Raw genomic sequence first — 27818 nt, 5'->3', positions numbered from 1 at the left:
GCTCTCGCGGGGGGAGTGTTGGTTCCCAAGTCTGAAGATTGCCCTTTAGTTTACTGTTTTGGCCCTTTCTAAAAACAAGTAGCTGAAGACTTAATGGGTTGACTCTTCGGGACTAGTTTTCTGAAGACAGTGTGAACAGCTCGGTTTGTTCAGTGCTCCCCCGCGGCGACCGCGGCGACCGCACCTCCTGCGCCGCCCCTCGCTCTCTCCCCCTACGCAAGTGGCCGGCCAGCTGCCGCGTGCCGACTCGCCAGTGTCTCCCTTCCAGGTAACATAACCAATTACATAATGGAGCACAGAGAGTGTCGCGACTTCTCCATCATCGCGTTTTCCGTCGTGGTTGAGAAAAACCAAACAGTACTTACCGTTCTGTTCAATAACGAGGCGTACCACTCAGCCGCGACGTCCCTGGCCGTGTTAGACAACATTCTCTTTATGTCGCTTTCCGGCCCCAACGCTTCCATCAGAGTCGTCAACAAGCCTCAGCCCCTCACGCTTCAGGATTCTTACCTAGCGTACGTATGATTCTCCTCTTCCCGAAACTGAGCCTTAACATGTCCCCCTGCATATGCGTGTGAAACGAGCTGCCGAGATCATTTCCTACTTCAAGGTCATCGTTCACTGTATCTAACTTTTCCCCATCTTCTGCAGGCATAGGACTGGATCACAGATAGTATTGTCTTTGGCTTTCGGCATGGCCGTTGTGGTCGGTGGCTTCGGCTTCCAGACGGTGACCGAGAGAGTCTCGAAGGCCAAGCACATCCAGTTCGTGAGCGGGGTCTACCTCCTCGCGTACTGGCTCTCCGCTCTGCTGTGGGATCTCATCCTCTTCTCGGCCTCCTGCTGCTTGCTGCTGGTGAGGGCTGGCGGACGCTTCACGCGGGCGCGTTGCCCCGCGCCAGCCGGGGGGGGGGGGGGTTCCCGTCCGACTAATCGTGTCCTAAGATAAAACTTGTAAAGAAGGTTAAAGCCACTTCAGCTTATCATGCCGGAGAACGTATTGCGGAAACCACACCGCAGAGATGTTCTCATGTTCTTTCAACTGGAGAAACTGTTTTCCTCTGAAAGGTCTCTCTTTAGCTGGTTTCCCATGGAATTCTCAGCATGATGCCTGGCCCAGAACTCCGAAGGGCCGTCACTCGCCCCTCGCTACCCATACACGTAGGCCACCACCCGCTGACACTCAGCGCTGAGCCCTCGGTAACACCGGGCTGTAACAAGCAGCTTAGGATCAAGACCTGAGGCTTCCTGTTGCTCTTCACACACACTCTCTCTCACACACACACACACACACACACACTCTCTCTCTCTCTCTCTCTCTCTCTCTCTCTCTCTCTCTCTCTCTCTCTCTCTCTTCCTCTCTCCCTCCCTCTTTTATACCCCAATTCTAAGATGGCTAGGTCTGCAAAGTAGAACTAATTTTGACTCTGACACCGGATTTAGATGTCGAGGACGTGGCCTAAGTAGCGAGCGAGCATGTAGAGATAATACAGCATCCTTTAATGAACTGACTTTCCTCACTAGTGAACTTGACAACTTCTTCTGTATGTGTACGTGGGGGCGGTGGGGGGGTGCGCTTACCCGTCACGAGGGGTAAGCGCGGGGGTAAGACTCCCTTCTGTGCAGGAGGTGCTGGGGACTTCAGTGTGAGCGGAGTGGGGTCTCAGCCCTCGGACAGTCCACTCGTTAGCAGTAGACAGGGAAACGACAACACCGTTATAAGATAGCGTGCCAGTTTCCCCCCGAGAGGCTGAACTATCAATTTCCAGTTCCAACTATCCCATGGAACGGCAAAATTAGTTGTTGGAGAGAAAAGGAGAAACCTTGGGTCTGTTTGGCCCCTACAGCCATAAGAAAACGTGCGATTATTGCACAGGGCCCCCCTGGAGTGGCTCTGCAGCAAAGCCAGGGTCCCCGCAGCCAGAACGGCTTGTCGGCGGGGCCCGGGCCTGGCGCCGTCGGGGACCGTGGTGGTGCGCCGAGCACAGTTCGCGCCGAGTCCCCAGGTCAGAGGGCAGAGCAGGGCCCCCCTCGGCTCGCCACAGCGCACACCCTGCCGCGTCCAGCCTGCCAGGCCCTCCGCCCACGGCTCACCCTGCACCCCTGGGAGCGCGCGACTCTCTCCCCTCACCTCAGCCACTGGGGACGCCAGCCAGCCGCCGTCTCTGGCTTCACTGCCTCCCTTCCGTGCGGTGCGACTGGTGTTGGAACCCTCGGAAACGCCAGGCCCTTCCGTCTCCACGCCAAGGATCCGGTCTTCGTCTGACCGGAAACTCGCTGGCTCAGCAGCTGTCATGTCCCGGCCCATAGGTCTGTGAATAAGACCATCCGTGATTAACACTTCGGCCAGTGTCGCCATCTGTGGCTCCCGAGAAAAGGGGCTTGTCATGCGCTTTTTGTGTGTGTTATGCCATTCGATAACACAGTTCCCCGAGGTGACTTCAGTACATGACATGTACAGGCAAGGACACTGAGGCGCGCAGCTAGTGCAGACCTGGACAGTGACCGGGCTGGCCCCGAAGCGCGGCGTCGTTTACGCGTTCAGAGTCACCCTGGGTAACGTACTGAAACTGTGTTCTGCTCTCACGCGCGCCGTGCCCTCTGCCTCGGCAGCGTACTCTGACACCCGCTCCTCTGCCCTTCGGTCCGGTCTTCACACCCCATCCCTCTCCCCGTCCCTCTCTCTCTCTCCTCTCTGCCCACCCAGGATCCCTCCTCGTGGTTCTCAGACTGGGTGCCCCACAGGGACGCGCCTTTGCTGGCTTGTCTGACGTGGACATTCCTTGTTTTCGGTGAGACTCTCCCCCACCCTGCTCTGGTTCTGGGAAATGCCACCACCTGGACTTGTTCTGAGACCCTACAAGAGGAGACAAGATAGTGTCACTTTGTCTAGAAGCCAGGATTCCTGTTTCACCCTTTCTCTACCTGTCAGAGTCACGAAGCAGGTGACTTTACTGCTCACATGTCAGAGGCAAGGATTAACCTGTGTTGCTGGCGCCAGTGACAAGCCGCCTGCCCCGCCCCCATCTCACCTGCCACCCACGAGATTCTCAGTGGGGTCGAGTAACGTCCCGTGCCTTTTCCCGCGCCTGAGCCCTTGCACGAAGATGGGAAAACAGAACAAGTAACCTCTCTCGCGAGCCGCGTTTCCAGAGGTGCTGGGTGGTGAGGCTTCCCTCTCACACGGTCTGTGCCCGCCTTCACACCCTCCAGATGTCATGTGGGACACATCTGAAAGCTGCTCCTCCCCCTCCCTCCCCCCTGTGAAGGCTGTTTATTTATTCAGCAAACATTGAGACATTGAGCTGCTTCCGTAAGTCTGTGTTTCAGGGGTTAGGGACCCAGCGTAGGGAAGACAGACGAGGACTCATCTCATGGTGGGGGTAAATCCTAGTGAGTTTAAGATCGCTGGCCTCGCCAGGGGTCCATGGCTAAGTCAGTGTCACTTCGGAGACAGGTTTCTCACGAGCCTTAAGGCGCACTGTCCTGTCACTGTACAGCTCAGCTCTAGAAGCTTCTCAGGGAGCCCCACCCCCGCCCCCGGGCCACTAGGCCGTTGTGCCTTGGGCACAGCTTGCTTTGCCAGCGCCCTCTCTCGCTATGTCCTTCTCGTTCATGAACTTATTTCTAGGTAAAGAGCCAAGTGGGGACGCCCTTGTTTTGTCACCCTGACCCACCCCCGCTTTCCCTGTCCACGGCTCCCACCTTTGCTCGTACCTTTATCATCTCCATTTTTTTAAGTATTTTATTTCATTTCGTTTTGTTTTGTTTTTAGTGTCAAGTGTACAGTACGTTGGTTAGACGTGTATATGGTTAATGAGACGGTCGCCTGTCCGGCTCTGCACACAGCCATCCCGGGACCCCTGGCCGCGTCCCCTGTGCTGTGCTCCCGGCCCCCGTGGCCGTCTCTCAGCGACTAAGCTGCACCCCTTTAACCAGTCTTTCTTCCTGCATAGCTAACCTGTTGTTCCGCCCCGATTTGAAACAATGCTTTTGATGTATGTTAAACAACAATATGGATTTAAGTATATTTTGTAGTCTTTGTTTTATTCCATTGATATTAATGCGCCACTAGCATTCCATTTTAATTATGGTAGTTTGATGATTCATTTAATCATATTTTTTTTGGATGGAACTTTCTTATCTCCTGCATTAATCTTCTGCAATGTTTCCTATCTTAACAGGTTTTTGTTTGTTTATATGTCATCTTTAAAATCAGCTTATCTAATTTCAAAAAAAATCCTGTCGCTATTTCTACTTAGAGTAATTTGGGGAGAATTTACATTTTTATCTTGTTGGGTCATGCACTAGCTAAAAATAGAATATGTGTCTTTGTATATCCAAGTAGAAATTTAAATTTTCTTTGAAATAGATTCTAATTTGAGATGCCCCTAAGCATTGTAAGCCTTGGAACAAAGCTGCTTCTAAGTTACCTGCATTTTTTTTCTGACTATATATTTTTATTTCATCCTCTTAGTTGGAATGTGGGAAACCACTCTAGTTATAGCTGTTTGGATTCTTCCCCTAAGATCATTAATTCTCTTCATAAACGATCTGTAAACACTGTTGCTTAAACATAAACGACTTCCAAGAGCGTCGCGGGGCTGCCGCAGAGGACGGTCTTAGTTCAGCCCTCAGTTTCCATCCGTTCATGGCCCGGCTAAATAATTTCGTGGCTGCTCGAAAGGAGCAACCTCTCTGTCTTTACAGAAACTGTAATTACAAACTATTATCGTATATGCTTCTGGAAAATTCTTTAAAGGCTCTGGAGGCTCCCTTCTCCCTAATCTAGCTCACTCAAAATTTCTGGCTCCCTGTCTGATTCTCAAATGGAGCGAGGAGGCCCCCAAGCTGCTGAGGCAGATTTTAGGGGTGCGGGGTACAGAGCAGCGCCAGGAGGAGGTCTGGATGTGGACAGGGAGGCCGGCTGGGTGACACAAGGCTGGAGCAGAGAAATCACCTACTTCCTAGGCCATTTTTTTCTGGAAAAATGCAGATTTGGGCTTAATGCAAACGTAATTACTTTGACTTTAATCACGGCAGGTGGGGACTAAAAAACGGTTCTATTCCAAATGGGGGTGGGGGGGACAGAAAATGGAAGAATAGTCCCTCCGTTCTCGAAAGTCCTGTATTGAGTAAGCGGTGCTTTGCTTCAGGCTTTTGTTTTAATGGGTCGGCTGATGGGCGTGGTGAAGAGCCCCAGGCTGACGCCCAGAGGGCAGGGTGGCCGCCCCCCCCCCCCCCCCACCCCTTCCCCCCAGCACTCCGGCCTGGCCTCCCGCCGCGGCGCCCTTCACCTTGCCCCTCGTCTGCCTCTGTGCCAGGGGGTGTTCGCGTACTGCGGGGTGCACGCGCTGGTGGACCACTACCACTTCCTGGACACGATGCTCATCTTCCTGCTGTACGGCTGGTCCGTGCTCCCGCTCATGTACCTCGCGAGCTACCTGTTCTCCAGCGGCACCTCTGCCTTCATCAAGCTCACGCTCTTTAACTACTTCTCCACCGTGTTCAGCATCGTCCTGCCCGCCTTCCTGCAGTACGAAGGTGAGTGCGCCGCGCCGTCCCTGCCCCCGGGGCGCGCCCTCTTTCCTTCCGCAGCCAAAACCACATTGCCCTGACGGTCCCCTGTTCCTTTATCTCTCCGGCTTGATTTCCCATTCGTACCGCTCCTCAGACCACCTGTCACTCCCTCCCGACAGTCCCTGTCTTGCTCCAGGCCTCCCCCGGCCAGCTTCTCCCCGTGGGCCCAGCCCGACCCCCGTCCGTGCAGCCGCGCTGGCGGCCGCGATGTAGGCAGGAGGCGGGGAGAGCCCGTGGGACATGGGACAGCGTCTGTAAAGCCTGCGGCTGCGCGCACAGCCACGTCCCAGGGCTTCGCATCCGCTCCCCACGCGCTCCCTGACGCAGAGCAGCGTCTAGTCCCGCAGGCTCCCCTCCTGTGGGCGCTCTGCTCTTGAACTCTGTAACTGACCAATCCATGCCGAATCCGTGCCCCGAGCTGTCGAGGTGGACAGCTCAGTGTCTTAATGCAGTGCTTGCTCCGGGATCATCTGCTACGTGGGCAACTCTCCAAGAATGGTTTAACCTTCTCGGGGAAGTTTGTCGCCATGGGAGGTTCATTACTCTCCTGCAATTGAAGCTAATCTCTTGTCCTCTGAATCACAGACCCTGAATTCCCTGACTCTCTCGGAATCAGAACCATAAATAATGTGTTAATGATACTTCCCAGTTACAACTTTGCAGTAAGTATCAGCAGACTCTTTGATGACTATGAGTTGAAAGCACTGTGTGCCCTGGAATTTCAAAGCAGCTATCTGGACTGCAGTAAAAAATGTGAGTATCGCGGGTCTCCAGGTCCCCAAACACAACCTGTTTCTTTCCAAACTTCTACATTGAAGCTTAGACTGTATGGCTGGCATAAGGTAGAGATGAAGCTGTTTCACGGAACCAGAACTGGCCGTTTTGCAAAGCCTCTCTGCCACTTTGTCTGTTAGGACGGTAATGTTTTCTCCTCTGGTTTGTTCATTATTGCCACCCAGCCATCTTTCCCTCCCCTACGAAGTCAACAGAACTTCCAGTTATCTGGAAAAAAACAAAGATATTCATACTCCAGATGATTCTAAAAATTGATAAAAAGCATATTTACCATGTGTGTGTAATTTTTTCTAGAACCAAATAATTTATATGAAACAACAGAGAGATGTAATTGTAACTCGCTAAATCAGTGCAGGATGAAATATAATTATTAGGGTCAAATGAATTATATTTTCTTACAACCCCTTAATAACAAAAGTTTTGTCACATTTTAGTTTGCATCATATTTGGACCATAAATTCCTCCCTCTGCTTTATAACAACAGCTCTGTTGAGTAATTATTTACATGCCATAGTCACCAGTTTTGATTAATTTAACTTATTTATTATACCTATTATTTTTAGTAAATTTGTAACATTGTGCAATCATTACCACAGTCCAGATTTTGTGGGGAACTATTTGGTAATATTTAAAAAGTAAGTAATAAAACCACTTAAACCTTATGACTCATTTATCCTATTTTAAAATATATTCTTTTTAAAGCTGAGATATAGTTGACATATAACATTATATTATATTACTTTCAAGTATGCAACCATAAAGATTAGATATTTGTATATATTGTGAAATGACTACCATGATAAGTATAGTTAACATTCATTACCATATACAGTTACAAATTTTTTCTTGTGATTAGAACTTTAAAAAAATTTACTTTTAGCAACTTTCAAATACAAAGTACAGTACAGTTTCCATGCTGTACATCACATCCCCTTAACTTCTTTAAAACTAGAAGTTTCTATCTTTTGAGCCCCTTGACCCTTTCAGACCAGCCCCCACCCCAACCTCTGGCGAATACCAACTTCTCTTTATGAGTTCAAATTTTTAAATTAAAAAAATTTAAAATAAAATTTTTTCTTAAATTCTACATATATGGAGATCATACAGTATTTGTCTTTCTTTCTCAGACTTATTTCACTTAGCGTAATGCTCTCAAGGTCCATCCATGTCACAAATGGCAGGATTTCCTTTACGGCATGTATGTATGTATGCATGAGATATACTTATCTCAATGTAATAAAATAGCCCACAATATCTCAATGTAATAAAATGGCCCAGAAATAAACCCACACCTATATGGTCCATCACCCTGACGAAGGAGACAAGAACATACAATGTATATTGTAAAGAGACGGTAAAGACAGCCTCTTCGAGAAGAGATGCTGGGAAAACTGGGCAGAGACATTCCAAAAAAACAAAAACAAAACCAGAACAAACCAACTTCTTACAGTATATACAGAAATGAATTCAAAGTGGATTAAAGACTTAAATTTAAGACCTGAAACCACAAAACTCCTAGACTAAAACACAGGCCGTAAACTCTTTAGCACTAGGCTTAGCAGCATCTTTCTGGATACATCTCTATGGGCAAAGGCAACAACAACAACTAACGAATGGGCCTCCATCAAACTAAAAAGCCCTACGCGGCGAAGAAACCATCAACAAAATGAAAGACAACCTGCCACCTGGGAGAGGGCAGTCACCAGTTACACATCTAATAAGGGGTTAATGCCCCAAATATAGAAAGAACACATACCATTTAACACCAGAGAAACAAGCAAGTTTAAAAAGGGGCAGAGGACCTGAACAGACATTTCTCCTAAGAGGAACACACAGATGGCCAAGAGACATATGAAAAGATGCTCAAGGTCGCCAATAAGACGCATGCAAATTAAAACCACAGTGAGATATCATCACACCTGTCAGAATGGCTATCATCAGTAATGCAAAAAACAGCAAGTGTCGGCGAGGACGCGGAGAAAAGGGAACCCTCACATATTATTGGTGGGATTGCAAAGCGGTATAGCTGCTATGGAAAACAGTCTGGAGGTTCCTCGAAGAATTAAAAATGGATACAGCTTATGACCCAGCAGTTGCACTTCCGGGTATTTATCCAAAGAAAACCAAAACAATAATCCATAAAGGCTTACGCTTTCCAATATTCATGGCAGCACAATTTACGGTAGCCAAGATATGGAAGTAACCTAAATGCCCATCAACAAACAATTGAATAAAGAGATTATGGTTCATATATCCAATGGAATATTACTCAGCCATTAAAAAAATGAAATCCTACCATTTACAATGACATGGATGAACCTAGAGGTTATTATGCTGAGTGAAATAAGTCAGAGAAAGATAAATACCACATGATTTCACTTATATGTGATATCTAAGGAACAAAAAGAAAAGACTAATCAAAAACACACTCACAAATACAGCGGACAGTTTGGTGACGGACAGAAGGTAGGAGGTTCGGGAGGCTGGGAGAATGGGGTGAAGGGTCAAAGAAGTACAAATTAGTAGCCGCCAGTTGGGCACGGGGGTGGGGAGCACGGCAGAGGGAATTCAGTTAGCGTCGATGTGATGGCTAAGCTGAAGGCCGGGGAGGGAGGGAGCGATGGGGATCATGCCATGAACACTATAGATGTCTAACCAATGTGCTGTATACTTGAAACTAATGTAAACAAACTTACTGTTTAAATCGTCTTCTCTCGTCCTCAGACACGGAGAACAACATCTACAGTTTCGGAGAGCTCGGGATCGCACAGTTTCTGGTCGCGTCTGCCGCCTTGGGCTTGTTCTACCTCCTCTTGCTCTTATGTCTGGACACTGCATTCTGGAGGCTAAAAAACTTCGTCTTTCAGAAGATCGTATCTAATGTGTACAACATGTTCGTGAAAGGCAAGAAGGTGAGTAACAGACTTTTTAAAATTTATTTTTAATTTATTATTATTTTTTTTGGGGGGGTGACATCAGTTAACGAAATCCAGTAAGTTTCAGGTGTACGATTTAACAGTAAGGCATATGTAGCATTGTGTGATCACCACGCATAGTTAGATTTTTCTGTCAGCATATATTTGACCCCTTGGACCCCATCTACCTCCCTACTTCCCCTGGTAACCATTAGTCTCTTGTCCGTGTCCATGAGTCCCTGTTTGTTTGTCCTGCTCATTTGTTGCTTTTAGGTTTATATCCCACATATAAGTGGTTTTCATGTGGTTTTCAACTTTTTCTGTCTGCCTTATTTTGTTTAGCATGATTATCTCGAGATCCATCCATGTTTTTGCAAATGGCAAAATTTCATCTCTTCTTATGGCTGAGTAATATTCCATTGCATGCATGTACCACAGCTTCCTTAGCCAATCATCTATCATAGGACACTTCAGTTGCTTCCATGTCTGGCCACCGTGAATAATGCTGCTATGAACATCAGTGTGCAAATATTTTTTCGAATATGAGTTTTCAAGTCTTTGGGGTAAATACCCAGAGAGGGATTGCTGGATCATATGGTAGATCAATTCTTAGTTTTTTGAGGAACCTCCATACTGTTTTCCGTAGTGGCTGTACCAATTTGCAGTCCCACCAGCAGTGTATGAGGGTCCCTTTTTCTCCGCATCCTCTCCAACATTTGTTATTCCTTGTCCTGTTGATAACAGCTATTCTAACAGGTGTGAGATGATATTTAATTCTGATTTTGATTTGCATTTCCCTAATAGCTAGCAATGCTGAATGTCTTTTCATATGCTTATTGGCCATTTGTATGTCTTCTTGGGAGAAGTGCCTGTTCAGGTCCTCTGCCCATTTTTTGATTGGATTTTTGTTGTTGCCGTTACTGAGTTATTTGTGTATTTTGGTTATTAGGCCCTTATGGGAGGTATTGCTTGCAAATACATTTTCCCATTCGGATGGTTGTCTCTTTACCTTTGTTTGTTTTGCAAAAGCTTTTTAGTTTAGCATAGACTTTTGATACAATGCAAAGAAAGCTCAATGTTAGGCCAGAGTGTATGAATTTACATATTCCTGCCTCTGTTACTCAATAAAGAAGATATTTCATTATACTAAGATCTAACTGGGAGTATTTTGAATCTCAAGTCTTTTTTCTTAGTTGGGTTTTAGGTTCTAAGCTTTAATCCTCCGTCAACAAGGAAAATACCCATTTGTGATGTCTGGCCATGACAGAAAGCACCTCCCTGTACGTGCATTCTCTTTGAGGCTTTGGTTACAATCATGGAACCGATTTCCTTAAAACTATGTAAGATTGTAGGGCATCATGGCCTCTACCAGTCAGATTATGATTTATCGCTATACATAGCTCACATAACTTTACATAATCTCAGAGTTCTAGGATTTTAAAAATTATTTTCATCGTCCATTTGTTTATTACTTGACTCTCTACTGGTCTATATTTGAACTTCTCTTGAGACAGAAAACTACCACATCTGTCCCTTTGTAACTGCATCCATCCTTTCATTCTGTCTCAGGGTGTTATTCCGGAGTGACTCTGGGTCTCGTTCATACATTTCTCTGAGCCTACACATTTCTGATATTTCAGAATGGAGGATATCTTGAGACCCTAACTGCCTCTGCAACCACCTGGAATTCTGATTAATATGATTAGCATTCACCCAGAGGTCCAGTCACCTGTGTATGTTGCTAATTAATGCCTACACGACAAGCCAAGGGGCCCGTGCTACCTCCTTTTACACCAAAGCCCGTGCAGACCTTGCTACTCTCATCAGAAGATGTCTGGTCCAAAACGTGCCAACAAAAAGAAATTTAAGTTTTTGTGCAATGTAGAAAAGAAAGGATTTTTGTTCCTGATGTCTAGAATTAAATATGGGAATGTTACCTCGAGACTTCTTCCTGCCCTAACTTTCTTAGGCTAGGATAATAGCCCCTAAACCATGTCACACTTCTTCAGGTATGAAAAAAAGAAAACGCGTAATGAATATGGAGGGAGATTTCACGATAATATCATGAGAACATCTGGCTCGTAAGTTCTTCCTCTGCATGAAGGGAACGGGGCACAGGAATGCTCCTCGGGTCAGGCCGGGGCCTCAAGTTTCACATAGTAATCTACCGAGTTAATCTGGTTACACCAAATTAACCCTTAAACCAAAATAAACTGGATTCCCTATGTTCTTTAAGCCGAAAGTTCACTTTTAGTTTTCTTAACATTCCAAAATGAGAACAGTCGTAACTATCAATGAGAAGAGAGTGTATGAACTATTGAAAGCGAAAGGTGTTGGATACAGAGTTCCGCATCCATAGATGTTTCCCTCGACTCCTCGACCATATCGCGCCACTGTCCTTTTGACTCCACCGATGCTGTGAGGTCGAGTCTCGGTTTCACCCGTCCGGTGCGGGACCCTCGTGTCTCAGGAGCCATCTTCCTCTCGCCGCTTTCGACATTTTCTTTTCGTCTTTAACTTCCAGTAGTTCGACTACACTGCGGCCAGGTGCTGATCTCTTTGTGTTTAAACTACGTGGGGTTCATTTAAATTCCTGGACATATAGGTTAATATTTTTCATCGACTTTAAGAAAGCGTTGGCCTCTATTTCCTCAAACATTTCCATTACACGAAAGATAAAATAATGGACGTTGATTTTTACAGGTATTAACAGTGTTAAGTATCTGTGAAGCACACAGCGCCTAACACATAACAAACAGCAAGTGCTGGATTTCGTGAAGGAGAATTGTCTCTGCTCCTTAGCACCTCCACTCTCCGCTCCTGCCGCTGCCCAGAGACCTTCCCGCGCCCCTCCTCGGTAACCAAGGCCGTTATCGATGCATGTGTGCGACGGGGCAGGCAGGCCGAGGCTTGTCTTAACCCCTTCCTCCACGTCCTGTCCCTCCTCCGAGCTGCCACCGAAACCCACCCACGTGTCTTCCACGTCGTTTCCGAAGGACTTCTCGGTACTGCTGGGAGCGGACACGGCCACTGGTTGCTGCTCTGCGTGTCCCAGAAAATGCAGGACTTGAGCGTCTTCCTGCGACGTGCGTGGGGGTGTGCTGTCCAGATCCCTCTTCCAGAAGGGGCTGTTACCCCAGCTTCGGGGCGCGTAGGCGGCCTTCGGCTGTGAGCTGCAGAGGGCTTCCTCTCCCAAGGCGACACTGTTTCCCAGGTGGCTTGCATCCAGGGACTTACGGATGCAGAGGTCAAACGTTTGGCCATCTTGGTGGCACTCAGACACTTCAGAGCTTCCCATGGGGTCACCCGAGGACGCCCTTGAGCCCGCATCACGGCTTGACTTCTCCCCCCGCCTACTCCTCACTCCTTTTTCTCCCTTGCACATTTTTTGTCCCAAGGGAACTCCACCTCGAACAGTTAGTACCAGGAGAGGTTTGAGAAAGTACAAAATCAGGTGGGGTTTTAGACCTAGATGATTCACCGCTCAGCTGACGACGAGGTCCACTTCATGGTGGCTGGTCAAGGAAGCACAGATGGCCTCCGGCACGAAGCGGCGTCCGGCCGTGAGAACTTTCTCCAGTTGCGAATGGGGACGACATGCCAGAGGAAGAGGGTGCACTGACTGACGCGGCGCATCGAGTATTTGAAAAATACGGGGACAACAGCGACCGTAAGAACAAAGGAATTAGGAGATGCTGCGGAGCTCCTTGCCGAGAGTCGTTAGGAGGAAATCGAAAGCCAAGCGTGAAAGCCAAGCGCCTCTCAGGTGGCGTGTGAAGGGGCTCGCCTTCCCTGCAGGGACAGAGCAGGGCAAGCGGTGCCGGGGTCACGGCCTCACCCTCGGGTTAGGTGAGTTCCAGGGAGATGAAACCCTCACCAAGGCAGAGCTGCTCTGCCAAGACACACCTCTTGTTAAAAAAGATGTCGCCCTGATATATGAGATCGGCACATCTGAGCCAGTGACCCCAAGATCCTAAATCCCCAGAGTCCTCTGAACACTCGCGAGTCCACGGAAGTGGCCCATTCCTCTGTGTTAAGAATCCGCACCACCTCCTCACATTAAAGAAACGGAGAGGCCTCCCCCGCAAAACAGCGTGCGTCCACTCACAGCTGTTCTGGTACCCTGTCGGCTCCTCCCCCGGGAATCAGTGGAACACGGACACGAATCAGTAAAGAACGATAAAACATCGTCTGCCAACTAGATCTAATCAGCATTTATACGACACTCTGCCCAGTAAGAACAGTGCGCATGTAACATTCACCAAAATGCACCTCTCACAGTTTTACGAGAATTAAATACTGCAGAATACGTTTTCCAGTCACCGTGAAATTAATCTACAAGTTAATAACAGAAATGGAACAGGAAAATCTCTACGTATTGAGAAATGAAGCAACACACTTCTCTGTAACCCATCAGTCAAAGCAGAAGTTGCAGAGGAAATTAGAAAATACTTAAACTGAATGAAAATGAAGCATACCAAAATTTATGAGGTACACCTATAGCGTTTAATGGAAATTTATGGAATTAATTGCTTATATTAGAAATGAAAAAATCTCAGGTCAATAATGGAAGCCGCTGCTTCAATAAATTAGGAAAAGAGCAAAATAAACTCAAGCGGCAGCATTTAAATAGATAAAAATAAGAAATAAATGAAACTACAAACACAATGGATAAAAATCAGTGAATGCAACCGAAAACAAATTCTTTGAAAAGAAGATTTTAACGGATAAGCCTCTAGCTGGAGTGACCATAAAATGAAGAGAGGTGACACATGGTCACCAATATGGGGGCAAAATGACAGGATGTCGCTGCAGATCCCCCAGAAATGAAAAGCCACTCCGCTTATGAATTTAGATGAAATAGAACAATTCCTACAAAGATGCAAACTACCAAAACCCAAGAATAGATAAAGAAGATAAATAGTCCTGTTTCAATTAAAGACATTTCGTACATAGTTTGAAACCTCCAAAAAGGAAAACCGCAGGCCTGGTTATTTTCTCTAATGAATTCTAACAAAAATTTAAAGAAATGTCATCAGCGTATATGATTTCTTCCAGAAACTAAGAGGCGGGAGCATTTCCCAGTTCTCTTTATGAAGCCATCATTACCCTGATACGAAAACCAGAGAAAGCAGAAGAAACCAGTAATCCAACAAAATATTCACAGGTAGAATCCCGGAATATTAGAAGGCATAATATACTGCAAGCGAGTGGAATTTATTCCATGAATGTAAGGCTAGTTTAATATTTGAAAATAAATCAGCGTTACCCACAGTATTAATAATCCGAAGAAGAAAAAACACATGTTCATATCCATTATCGCAGAAAAAGCTTTTGACAACATTGAAGACACCCGTCTACAATAAAAATTAATAATAATAAACTGTCTGCAAACTAGGGAAAGAAAGGAAATCTGTCAGCCTGATTGGTGGCATCTACTTAAGTTTAGAAATCCTTGAGTAAATGTAATGGTGAAAGATTCTCTCCCTAAGACTGAAAACAGGGCACGGATGTCCACCCTCTTGGCTGCATAGGAAGCCATGCAACCGATTTTGAAATTGGAAAAAAAAAACACATAATGCAGCTCTCTTCTCATTCTTTCGATTAGAACATTTGCTGAGTTGAACATGTTCCCCGCCTCCACTCCTCCTTAACCGGTACCGTTAAATGAGAACTCGAGGAGAAAACAGGCAATTCAATCAACGAACTTGGGCTCAAACGGCACAAATGACTCTTCACCAAACATGTCACGTTTCATTCCAACTTACCTTTCACCTAAGTTCCCACTGCTGATGGCAGCCCCATTCTACCTCATTCTCTCAATAAATCCTCGTTCGTTCTTCACACTCAGCTCAGACTGCACCTAGGAGAGGCCTTCCCTCAAAAAGAAGGGACCTCTCTCGGACCCCACGGTCTTTTGAACATAGTTTACTTGTAACGAGTCACACTAGACAATGATCAGTGGCACCGGTGCGGCTTCTGCTTTCCATGAAGTGTCTGTGTTTCTGGCAAGAACATACTGCTTACTCAGAGCTGTAGAAAAACTCGTTCACGTCTGTAGGTTCCAAAACTAAGCAAGTCGAGAATAAATTTGTGCATCCGAGTTCAGGAACTTGGTAGGAAGGCTCTTGGAAATGAGTCAAACATTTCCTGACACCTTTGAAATTACTCCCTGCAGATCAGCTTCCAAAATGCCATTCGGTTTAAACCAGGTAGCTAAAGTGTGTTCACACTGTGATCCTTGTCTTGAAAATACAGGCTACAGTGTCCACCCATATGAACAAGGGATATAAGGAAGACAATGTAGAAAATGAAAGGAGGAAAGTCCAGGCACAGCTTCCTAAACCGAAGAACAGCCCACTGATTCTCAAGGATCTTACGAAGGTAAAGTCACGCAGTGACCGCCATTGCCTTGAGCTGTCTCCCTGCGGAGAATGCACTGGTAGCGTTGCTAACCCGTGGGACGTGTCTGGGATCTGTGCATGCTCTGGAGGAACAAGGCCGAGAGGGAAAGCGTGCTTGTGGGACTGTCCACGGGGGTCCGAGATTGTGGTTGTGCTTCAGTACGTTGTGATTTTTTAATTTTTTTTCAGGTGTATTATAAGTGTCCAGTTGTAAAGGCTGTAAGAAATATCTCGCTTGTAGTCAAAAAGTTTGAGTGCTTTGGATTACTTGGATTAAATGGAGCCGGGAAAACCACTACAATCAAAATGTTGACGGGAGAGGAGGTCGTGACCTCTGGAGTGGTGTTAATCGACGGCCTTAGCATCACTGAGAATATCAGAAAGGTATTTCCGGTCCTCATCACCGGCTTGGCGCCCTAGGGGAGGAGGCTTGGATGTAGGGTATAAGGAAAAGAGGGGACCCTAAGATGTTCCCCAGATTTGTATCCGGAGCGAATGGGGCAGGGTGCCGTTCACCAGGACAGTCGCGCAGCATGCGTGTGTGTGGAAGCGTTTACGAGGTCCGGGGCACATCCACGTGGGGGAACAGCCAAGAAGCAGTTGCAACCTGTGCCCGCGAGCGGATGCAGATATATGAATCTGCGATCCATCAGGGTACAAGCAAAATTTAAATTGTGGGAGCAGATGAGATAATCTAGTGGGCGGGTTATAATGAGGAGAAGAAAGAGATGGGCTGATGTCGAGAATTATAAACACTTCTAAGATGTGGAGAGAGAGGATAACTGGAAAAGAAATTGGGGAGACTTAGTGAGGTAGGAGGGTCAGCCGGATAAAGTTATATCACAATCCACACGAAGAGAGAACTCCAGGAAGGTACTCTGGATGTTGGGTGCACACATATTTACAGTCGTTCTATAGTCCTGTTGAATTGACCTTCTTGCCATTGCGTAATGACCTTCCATGTCTTTAGAGACAATTTTTGACTCGAAGTCCACTTTGTCTGATATGAGGATAGCCGGTCCTGCTGTTGTCTGGTTGCCATTCGCACGGAATATTTTTTTAGCCCTCACTTTCAGCCTGTGTGTGTCTTTGAATCTAAAGTGGGCGTTTTGTGGATAGTAACAGTTGGATCTTGGTTATTTATGCATCGAGCTACTGTGTGTCTTTTTACTGGGAGGGTACTCTATCTATGTTCAAAGTGATGATCGATAGAGGATTCACTGTCGCCATTTTGTTAAATGACCTCTCGGTCTTGTAGTCCTTTTGGCCTTCCTTTTCTCTCTTGCTGTCTTTCATTGTGTTTTTTTGGTCTTATTTTGGGGGTTTTGTTTGTTTTGCATTGGTAGGCTTTAAGCCCTTTTTCTTTTGTGTAATTTCTACGAGTATTTTCTTTGTAATTACCAAGGGGTTTACATAAAATATAATCATCTATTTTAAGCCGATAAGAACTTAAGTTCTCTTGCACAAGAACTCTCTGCTTCTACCTTTTTCCACCAGACTATATGTTATTGATGTCACAAATTACATCTATTTATATTATGTACCTATTAACACATTTTGGTTATGCTTGTTTTTAATACTTTTGTCTTCTAACTTTTATCGAAGAAGTAAAAGCACCTCACCCACCACCATTGTAGTCACTGAACGTTCTGTTTTTGTCTACATTTTTACCTTCGCCAGTGATTTTCCTACTTTCTTAAGCTCTCATGTTGCTTCTTAGTGTCCTTTTATTTCAACTCGAAGAACTCTCTTTAGTATTTCCTGTAGGGCAAATCTAGAGATGATAAATTCCTTCGGCTGTTGTTTTTCTGAAAAAGTTTCTCCCTCCTTTTTTGAAGGACATTCGTGAGGGAGAGTATTCTTAGTTAGGAGTTTTTTCTCTTACTCCTTTTACAATTCTCTCTTTGACCTTAACTTTTGACAGTTTGATGATAAAGTGTCTTGGTGTGGGGCTCTTTGATTTATTGCATTGTTGTTTCTTTTGGCTTCCTGGGTCAGAATGTCTTTGTCCTTCCCCAGGTTGGGAAGTTTCTGGCCTTCCTTTCGTTAGTCCTTCCTTTCCTTGCTCCCTTCTTTCCTTCCTTCTTTCTTTCTATTTTTTTGATACTGTTTCTTACTCCTTATCCTTATTTTCATTTTCTATTTAAGAGTCTGTGGAAGAACAACTCACCCACTCAGTGGTCGCGGCCGCCTAGTCGGTGAGCAGTGGCAGCCGCAGCCCGGGCTGCGGCAGGGGAGTGCTGGATAGGCACAGAGGCCCCTGCGCACCGTCAGGCTGGGCGGTGACCCTGGGTCGAGCAGCAGTGACTCTGGGAGCCGAAGCAGCCCTTTCACGCTGAAATCCCTCCTCAGTCACCGCCTTGGTGGCAGCAGCCCGCTCTTCCTTTTCGGTCTCGTCGAGGTCTCTGCAGAAGGAGAGACCAGGCGTGACCTCCCGTGGGTGTTGGTGGGAGATGCTGCCACATGTGCACTTCCCCGGCCAGCACGCACCCCATGGCCCCCCGGCTGAGCTCCCGTGTTGTTACACTGGAGCCGCGGCCACACGGCACGGAGGAGACTGTGTGTCACACAGAGCCATGGTAGGCAAGTTACGTAACGCGTGGCCGTGAGAGGCTGGTGGCCATCCCGGGGACAGGAAGCACCAGGGTCTGCAGCCCAAAGGAACCTGCAAGACCGGGTCAGTGCAGGCTCCAGGAGGGACGCAGGGCGGCGTGCCAGACGCGGCGTCTGTGGCGCAGTTGTGTCTCGGCTTTTCCGACCCGTTCCGAGGTGGGTATTTCTGTCACCCAGTGCATAGGAGTCTCCCAGCTATTTTCTGGATTTCTCTCAGAGGGAATAGGACCCAGCGTAACTGTGTATTTGGTGCATTTGTGGCAGGAGGGAAAGTCAGGGGCCTCTTGCTTACATCTCCTCAACTTCTTAGATGTGTAAAAGTCATTCACATCTACGGCCACGCCACCCTGAACAAGCCGATCCCGTCTGCTCTCGGAAGCTAAGCAGGGTCAGGCTGGTTAGTACTTGGATGGGAGACCACCTAGGAAGACCAGGTGCTGTAAGACGTAAAAAATAAAAAAAATAAGGGATTGTAAACTGATAAGGTCCTAGCAATCTGTGAGGTCAACTAAGGGTTGCCTCGCCTAAAAAAAAAAAAAAAGTCATTCACATTTACCTTCCTGTGAATAGTCTATTCATTCATGTCTTTGATACATATGAAATTATTGAATTTTTCTTTATTTCTTTGCGTTCTTCATATATTATTAATTTCTGTAATGCGAATTTCAAATATATTTCATGTTTGCCTCTTGACTTTGCCCATGTTATTTTTGCCCTGCAGAAACTTTTAGGTAAGTAAAAATAGCAATCTTTTTTGCGGCCACTTGATTCTAAGTCATTACTATAGTAAATCTCACTAGCGAAAGACTACTAGAAACACACTTGTAGTCAAACAAATTTAGGTTCATTTGCCTCGCTGCAGCAAAGGGAAATGTGCAACAGAGGAACGGGAGGGGGGTCTCATTGAAAGGGGAGGGGATCATTAGAGGATTTTGGCTTTTGTAGGGGACTAGAAAGACGTAGAGGTTGGAAGTTGTCAGGAAATAGGGGACATTTGATGACGATTGGTATTTTCAACAGGAAGAAGAAAGATTAAAGGGAGGCCTAGAGATGTCATTGGAAAAATAAAAGCACCGGTCACTTATGTTAGTCAAAAGAGAGAGAGGCGTCTAATTATTTTTGTGATTAGAGAGAATATCCTTGTGCCTGTCTTATTTCAAACATAATCATGGAGTGGCCCTGTTTCTGTCTTGCTCCACTACAGCCAAGGAGATGCCTTGTCCAATTATTGTTTGTAGTCTTATGAGAATTGTTTAGTTCAGGATGCTGCTGGATTTCTACGCAGTTATTTTTTCAGGAGTTTGCATCAAAATTCAGAACTGAGATTGGACTTTTATATCCAGCAAAAATGTCCTTTAAAAGTGAAGGCAGTTTTATTTGTAACATCCCCCAAATTGGAAACATTCCAGATGTCCCTTCACAGGTTAATGGACTAACAAATTCTGGTTATCTATGCAAAGGAATACAACCCAGCAGTACAACGGACTGGTTATTGATACCGGAAACAACGTGAACAAATCTCAAAACAATTACACTGAGCGAGAGAAGCCAGATAATAAGCGTATGTGTCAGGTGATCGCATTCGTATAAAACTCCATAACATTTAAATTAATTCATAGTGACAAAGAGTGTATCAGTTGTCGCCTGAGGTAAGGAGGAGTAGGAGGCAGGGACAGAAAGGGGCACAAAGCTACCGAGGATGTGGGGTACACTGACGGTCTTGACCACCATGGTGGCTTCGCAGTCGTCCATGTTTATCAGCAACTGTCAAGCTGTACAGTGTAAATATGTGTGGTCTATTGTATGTCAACTGTACCTTAACAGAGCTGTTAACAAAATGTGGTGGCGACCTGTGGTAAAGTTAAAACATTTCAGAGAAAAAAGTATGAGATTTATTACTACCAGCACACTCTTGCTGACGAAAATGCTGAAAGATTTATACTTCAAGAATAAAAAAACTGATCCAAGACAGAAGCCTTGCAATGAAAGTGATAAACAGATGAGTAAAAACGTCAAGGTACATTGACTCTACATAGTAATAACATTAACGAGAATTATCAAATAGAATTAAAATACATGACAATGACAAGGTGTAAGTTCCAGAGTTAGTAAATGAAACTAAAGTGTTCTTGTATAGTCTAGGAGTTAAGCATAGTGGTTAATTTTTGATAAGATAATTTTAAGTTTTAAAGTCACCACTAAAAGTTAGAAACTGTATATGAATTTTTAAAGTAAAGCAAAAGATGTAATGATGAAAATGGCTCAATCAGTCCAAAATAAGGCAAGAAAAAAGAGTAACCAAGACGTGGGACAAATATAATACATAAATCAAGTTGACATTTAAATTCACATAAATGAGTGATGATTTTCAGTACAAATGAACTTGTTACAGTTAAAAGACAAAGACTGACAGGTTGAATAAAAATAAAGAAATGAAGAAAGAAACATAAGGTTAAGCTATATAATCCTTTTCCATGGGCATATTTTAAACATAAGGAAAGTTTAAAGGTAAACGGAGAGAAAAAGATAGCTCTAGACCAAAGGAGCAGGGGTAGCTATAGATAAAACTTTACATCTTAAACCATTACTAAAGTTAGTGTAATTATTAAATTTTCAACAAAAAGACATAGTTAAAAATTTTAGGTGTCTAAGGATATAGTTTCAAACTCTAAAACAAGATAGACAGGGGATTCAAGGAGGAACAGACAAATTCATGATTATAGTAGCTAATTTTAGCATGCTTCTTTCTTACTTGATAGAAAAAATCATTAATGCTGTAGAATATTTGAGTAAAACAATTAGCAGGCTGAATCTAAAGGAATTTATAAAACATGGTACCCAACAACCGAAGAATGATATTATTTTTCCATATACACAGTAATACTATAGAAGAACCAATCATATGTTAGATTAAATTAAGGCTCAACAAATTTCAAATATATAAAAAGACATATAAAAGGATAGTGCTAAAGATACCACTAAAACAATGCAAACCTTTGTAAATATCAAAAGGAAATAAATAAAAGACAATAAACACCAGTCATACTAAATATAAATGGGTTTAAATTCCCTGTTATAAAAAAGATTTTTAAATTGTCATCCCAAATAAAGCCCAAATCTCAAAATACCTCTTATTCAATGATTCAGAAAAGTTGAAAATAAAACAAAAAGAATGAGCCTGAATATAAAAAAGCTGATCTTCAAGCCTAAAAACACCAAAAAAGGGGGTATTAATACTAAAAGGTTAGTATTATTTATGACAGAGATCGAAAAGTTATGAATATTTTTTGTACCAAATGATTATAGTGGCAGAAATTATAGGAAATATGGCAAGAAAAACATATGATACATAAAGAATTATACATAAAGTGTCTGTCTTCTTTTAGTCCAAGACAGATCGTATCAATAGAAAATAAATATGGACAAAGACTATGCAAGCAGCGTAGTCAGTATGGTAAATGTGGTTGATACATATCAAATCATGCATTCTACAAAAATGATTTGTGAATATGACCATTTTATACCATTGAAAAATATGTCCAAAGTATAAAAAAGTATATATGATTGTAATTGAATAAAGTAAGAAATGACAAAAATCAAAATATGAAAAGGCCCTCCCATTTTGAAATTTAAAAATTCATCTTTAGTTAACTCTTGCTGTCAATTGAGAACTTCTAAAATTAATGAAGTTATTTTATATGACTTCATATAAAACTGCTAAAACTGAAAACTTCTAAAAACAATAAAATTATGTCAGCTATGAAATACAATAAACTACTACTCAGAGTATAATATACATTTTATATACTCATTTCAGTAAAATTAAAGAATAAAAGTAAACAATTTAAACACCTGATTCAGAATTTACATGAAGGAAAGCATATAAAGATATAAATGTAGACAAGAAGTGCATAAATTAACAAATAAAAACATAAAGTCGAGTAACCAACAAGTAAGTCAAAATAACTAGAGCTTTGTAAAAATAGAGACATAGATAAACTGTTTATAAAGAGGAGGGAATACAAATACATTGAAAAGAATCGGTAAGAAATGCAAAGTACTTGATTCATTCCATGCAAATAAAATTTAAATCGTTAATGGAACTGATAATTTTTAAGCTACATACAAATTATTAAAACTGACCTCAGAAGAACTAGAAAACTGAAATAATCACAGTATCCATAGAAAAAATAGAAAAAGTTGTCAGAGTTTCACTCTTCAAAAAAATAAGACAAAGCACCAGTCCCATATGGTTTCACGGGGACTATTCTCTCAGCTTTTCATTTTTTTATTAAATTTATTGGGGTGACAGTGGTTAATAAAATCATATAGGTTTCAAGGGTACAATTCAATACTGAGTCATGTGTATATTGCATTGTGTGTTCACCACCCAAAGTTAAATTTCCTTCCGTCACCGTATATCCGACCCCTTCTACGCCTGTCTGCCTCCCCCACCCCCGCCACCTCCCTTCCCTCTGGTAACCACCGAGCTGTTTTGCATGTCCATGAGTCTCTGTCAACTTTTAAAGAGCAAATAAAAATGGTATTTAAATGTTTCGATCTCAGAAAAACTACAGAAAACTTTCACAGAAAAATTAAGAAAATCGAACAATATAAAATAAAAATAAATATATAAAAAATAAAGTCCACAAATAAGTACGATTATATGGTATTCGTCTTTCTCTGTCTTTTTTCACTTAGCATGATGCCCTCAAGGTCCATCTGTGTCATCACACATGGCAGGATTTCTTTCATTTTTAAGGCTGATCAATATTCCATTGTATAGATAGCCCACATTTTCTTTATCCAGTGATCTAGTTATGGACACTTGGGTTGTCTCCATGTCTTGGCTATTGTAAATACTGCTGCTGTGCGCATGGGGATGCAGTATCTTTTTGAGTTCATGTTTTGTTTCCTTTGGATAAATGCCTAGAAGCGGGACTGCTGGATCATATTGCAGTTCTTTTTTTAATTTTTTGAAGAAACTCCAGGCTGTTCCCCATAGTGGATGTCCCAGTTTACACCAACAGTGCCCAAGGGTCCCCTTTTGTCCACGTCCTCACAAGCATTTCTCTCCCGTCTTTGTGATAACAGGCACTCTAACAGGTGTGAGGACGTGTCCGGTTTTGATCCGCATTTCTCTGGTGATTAGTGATGCTGAGCACCTTTTCGTGTCCCTGTTGGCCATCTGTATGTTGTCTTTTGAAAAATGTCTATTCAGATTCTCTGCCCATTTTTAAATCAGATTATTTGGTATATTTTGCTATGGAGTTGTCTGCATTCTTTATAGATTTTAAATCCTAACGCCTTACCAGATGTGTGATTTGCAAATCTTTTCTCCCATTCGGTAGATTGCCCTTTCATTTTATTGCTGATTTCCTTTGCTTAGCAGAAGCTTTTTAGTCTAATGTAGTCCTGCTTGTTTATTTTTATATTCTTTATATATATATAAAGCTATCTGCACGATATATGTATATACATTACACATATACCTATACATATCCTACACGTTATTTTAATTGATTTAATAAAATGGTTTTTTTCCTAATGACACTTGAATAGCTAACTTCCTCTGACAAAAATCTGCCTCGGGTACAAAGTAGTACACCACACATTGGCGGCGCAGGTTACGGTCGTTACTATTACATTTTACTGCAGTGGGCTTCAGCTGTAGAGATTTTTTAGACTAGAAAAGAAATAATTCTTGTCGGGAGCTCCGAGTATCAAACCTTCTTGGCAGTGAGGACTTAGGTTTCCTCTCTCACCCACATGAGCCACGTGCTCAGTGGAAGAGTCGCCTTGGATCTCCTGCTGATGGTTACCGTCTCGATCCAGGTTAGGTCACGAATTGGCTATTGTCCTCAGTCTGACCCCGTGCTGAACCACATGACAGGTCGCGAATTGCTCATCATGTATGCCAGGCTGCGGGGCGTCCCTGAGACAGACATTTACAAGTACGTGGAGTCCTATTTGCGTTTGCTGCACCTGGAAACCCAAGCCAACGAGTTTTCCTATACATACAGGTGAGATATTACCTTATTGCAATTATTAAGCTGCCCACCTGCGTCTCCACTGTTTAGGATGGACGCCTGCAAACTCAACTCGATCCCTCTGACACCTGACACACGGAGGCACTGGCTGTGAGACCCCCAGTGTCTCGTCAGGGTTCAGATGTCAGGCAAAGGGCAGATCTCGCTTTTATGAAGTTAACCTTGTGCAGACATGAGCTATAGCCTTTGCATTTCAAAAAAGAACACCTTCATCTTACCTTCCTATGGGTCTTTAGCTCCCCAAAACAAAAATATTAATAACAATGCTGAAATAAATTACCAAAAAAGTTATTTCAATGGAAATGAGTTGACAAATACACCTCGACTTGGGTCCACTGCTTTGTGATTCATATCAAATCACCATCCTGGATATACGAGCTAATTCTGCCCTATGAATTAATAACATTTGGACCCTTCTTTTTTTCTTTCTCCTCCACTTTCTTCTTTGATGATAAAGTAGAGGAATCAAACGTAGATTGAATACTGCTATTGCCCTAATGGGAAAGTCATCAATTGTCCTCCTGGATGAGCCATCAAATGGCATGGACCTAGTAGCCAAGCGCCATCTCTGGAACACAGTCACATCTATGTGCAAAACAGGCAAAACTATCATCGTAACTTCACACAGGTATGGCCCACCGGGAGGTATGCTCGAGGGTTGGAAGGGTAAGGAAGGGACTCGTTGGAGTCAAGAATGTAAATTAGTGGACTTGTCTGAGTATGTGAGCTACATACAAGGTACTGTGGGGAGGGGCCGCTTCTTGGCCAAAGCCAAGAATCCTAAATTAAGTTCTGGAATCCAGAATTGACAGAAGATAGGAAATTAGGGAACTGCTCCTATTGTGGATGCGGGGACCAACTGCTTTAATTTTTAAATTTCCTCTTTCCAAATATGGGCTTAGTGGCGATCATCTGCAATACAGAGCTTTCCTACTGCAAATATTGCTTTATAATTGCAGCTCTATTTTGCAATTTGAAATTGCATTCTGAAAGGGAGTCTCTTCAGCCATATCTCCTTTGCCCACCCTCCCCCCCAGCACGGAAGAATGTGAGGCCCTCTGCACCAGGCTGGCCATCATGGTCAAGGGGAGGTTCAAGTGCCTAGGCAGCCCTCAGCAACTCAAGAACAAGTTCAGTGATGTATACAGTCTGACGGCAAAGATGAAGATTGATAAGGATGAAGATAAACTAGAAGAGTTCAAAGAATTCATTGCAGCAACATTCCCAGGTAACGCAGATAGTTGCGTCAAGTCACATATATCATGAAAAGAAACGGAGTGCAGCTTATACACAACAACAGGGCTGCGTCTTGACAGTATGAGTGAAAGAAGCCAGATGAAAATAATACATACTGCGCGACTGCATTTGGGTGGAGTACAAAGAAGGCAAAACCAAACTATAGTCTTTAAGGTTCCGTACTTAGGTGATAAAGCTACAAAAAATAGGAGGGATGAGGAAGTACAAACTGATAGTTACAGACTAGTCACAGGGATGCGAAGTATAGCACAGGGATACAGCCAACAGTATTGTAATAGCTTTGTAGAGTGCCAGGTGGTGACGACTGATCAGGAGAATCACTTCGTAATTGTATAAATGTCTAACTGCAATGCCGTACACCCGAGACTAAGACAAAACAACGCCGAATGTTAACTCTAATGGAAAAATACAATTTAAAAACAAGACGCACACAGTCTTAACAGGGCACTCAGTTCTGTTCCTGGATGAGAGGACGGAAAGTGAAATTCGCTAAAAGAAAGATATAAAATGCAACCTTCCTGGAGGAAGTATTTGAATTATAGCGTTTGAATTATGCTCGACAACATAATTTTATAATACTATACCTTCCACAGCCATGTGATTTCAAAACGCCATTAACATTGATAAAAATTTAAGTTACCCCTTCCCCCAAAAAACCGTAAAGAATAGCAAAGAAATGCTTACCATAAAAATCAAGACAGTTGTATTTAAGAGTGAGGAAGTGAGTCTTGCTTGTGACACATAGGTGACTTTTAGAACGCTGGGTGCCAATTACATGTTTGTTAACTTTATTATGATTTACCAAGCTGCACATTTATGTTCCATACACTTTTTATATGTTTGCTATATTTCACCATTTTAAAAGTTTTTAAAATTTTACTTAGCATAGCTTCAGGACAGTTTAGAAACAGTTATGTAGAACATCAGGATTCATATACATTAGGTTTGGCAAAGTGAGCGTGTGAGCCGTCAGCTTTCCCATGCCTGAAAGTGATCATCGTCCCCTCTGCAATTCATACAAACTGCAGACAATGTAAGACCATGTTTCACATGGAAGTAAATCTATTGAAATACTTAACAAAGTCACATATACTAAAAAGAACGGGCTTTGGAATTGTCTTTGTATGTTCTCTCTTCCAAGGGCTTGGACAACTGGAATTATTGGGGGTGTTTATAAAACCCTATCAGACGTGGGGCCCTCTCCCACCTGTCTGATCTTTCCTTTTGTAGGTAACATCATACACAAGGAGTATGGAGGGATGATTGTCTACCGCATTCCCAAGAAGGAGATTTGCTGGGGAAAGGTGACTATGGAGACCATCACCTCCCACATTACCCATAGGGAGCGGGGGGATGCTGGCACGTGGCATGGGAGCCTGACGTCAGAGAAGAACCGTCAAGTTATTCATCAAAAGCCCCTTCGACCCTTGTGACCCTAAATTCCATTATTCCTCAGCTATTAGGAGACGGGGCATGGAGAACTACCTCCTCTTCTCTCTGTTTTTCAACCGGCTTTCCCCTCGACTGTCTGACTGGCCCCTCTCTCTCTTTTTGTCCATGAGCATCAGCCTGGCAGGAGTTGGGGGTGACTGGGTGGGGGGAAGCTTCATCTGGGGGTGCCGCAGTGGTAACGCTGCCATTTTTTTTTTCTTTTAAAGGTGTTTAGTATTTTGGAGGAAGCTAAAGTGCTATTCAATTTGGAAGACTATTCCGTCAGTCAGATAACACTGGAAGAAATCTTCCTGACCTTTGCTAATACCGATAATATGGAAAATGATCAAGAAATAAAGCTGCTATGAGATTCAGTTCCAACCAGTGACTTTATGTCTTTCTTAGACGGATGCCCGCAAGTAAATACATAGCAGCACCGCTCTCGATTCTTTTTCTCCTCCGTCTCCTCCTCCTCCTGTCTCCCTCTCCCTCTCCCTCCCCTCCCTCTTTCTGTATGCGGGTACACAAATTGAACCCCCAAAGAAGAAAGTTGGTAATCTTTGGAGATTAAGATAAGTGACCTGTCATCAAGAACTGAACTGCGAAGGGTCTGAGGTTTCACCCTACTTGCGAGTTATCACGTTAGCTTCCCACAGTTTCAGGATCACTGGCCCCCACGCCGCCCCTCGTCCTCCCCCAGGGCTTTCCGTGGCACCCGTGCGGACCAGTCGCAAGGACCTCGTTTTCTTCTGCGATCAGACAGAGAGGGGGGC

At 44.0% G+C, this 27818-nt stretch overlaps 1 protein-coding gene and 1 pseudogene across 2 annotated transcripts in view; both read left to right on the top strand.

Annotated features, from left to right (window-relative positions):
* Window positions 1-27413, top strand: part of LOC107516105 (ATP-binding cassette sub-family A member 3) — an 88160-nt gene extending 60747 nt beyond the window's left edge. For both annotated transcript variants that reach the window (XM_036226081.1, XM_016155541.2), the window contains 12 exons: window positions 269-515; window positions 652-856; window positions 5325-5544; window positions 6166-6333; window positions 9100-9287; window positions 15549-15674; window positions 15884-16078; window positions 24143-24330; window positions 24815-24985; window positions 25395-25585; window positions 26845-26918; window positions 27273-27413. In XM_036226081.1, the coding sequence (XP_036081974.1) occupies window positions 269-515; window positions 652-856; window positions 5325-5544; window positions 6166-6333; window positions 9100-9287; window positions 15549-15674; window positions 15884-16078; window positions 24143-24330; window positions 24815-24985; window positions 25395-25585; window positions 26845-26918; window positions 27273-27413 (2114 nt within the window). The remainder of the gene's footprint in view (window positions 1-268; window positions 516-651; window positions 857-5324; window positions 5545-6165; window positions 6334-9099; window positions 9288-15548; window positions 15675-15883; window positions 16079-24142; window positions 24331-24814; window positions 24986-25394; window positions 25586-26844; window positions 26919-27272) is intronic.
* On the top strand, window positions 18637-18753 carry LOC118606978 (annotated as a pseudogene).
* Window positions 27414-27818: the final 405 nt, after the last annotated feature.

This window comes from Rousettus aegyptiacus, unplaced genomic scaffold (genome assembly GCF_014176215.1).
Source record: "Rousettus aegyptiacus isolate mRouAeg1 unplaced genomic scaffold, mRouAeg1.p scaffold_m13_p_8, whole genome shotgun sequence".
Classification (NCBI taxonomy): domain Eukaryota; kingdom Metazoa; phylum Chordata; class Mammalia; order Chiroptera; family Pteropodidae; genus Rousettus; species Rousettus aegyptiacus.
The sequence above is the reverse complement of the archived record's forward strand: the minus strand, read 5'-3'. Positions and strand labels throughout refer to the sequence as shown.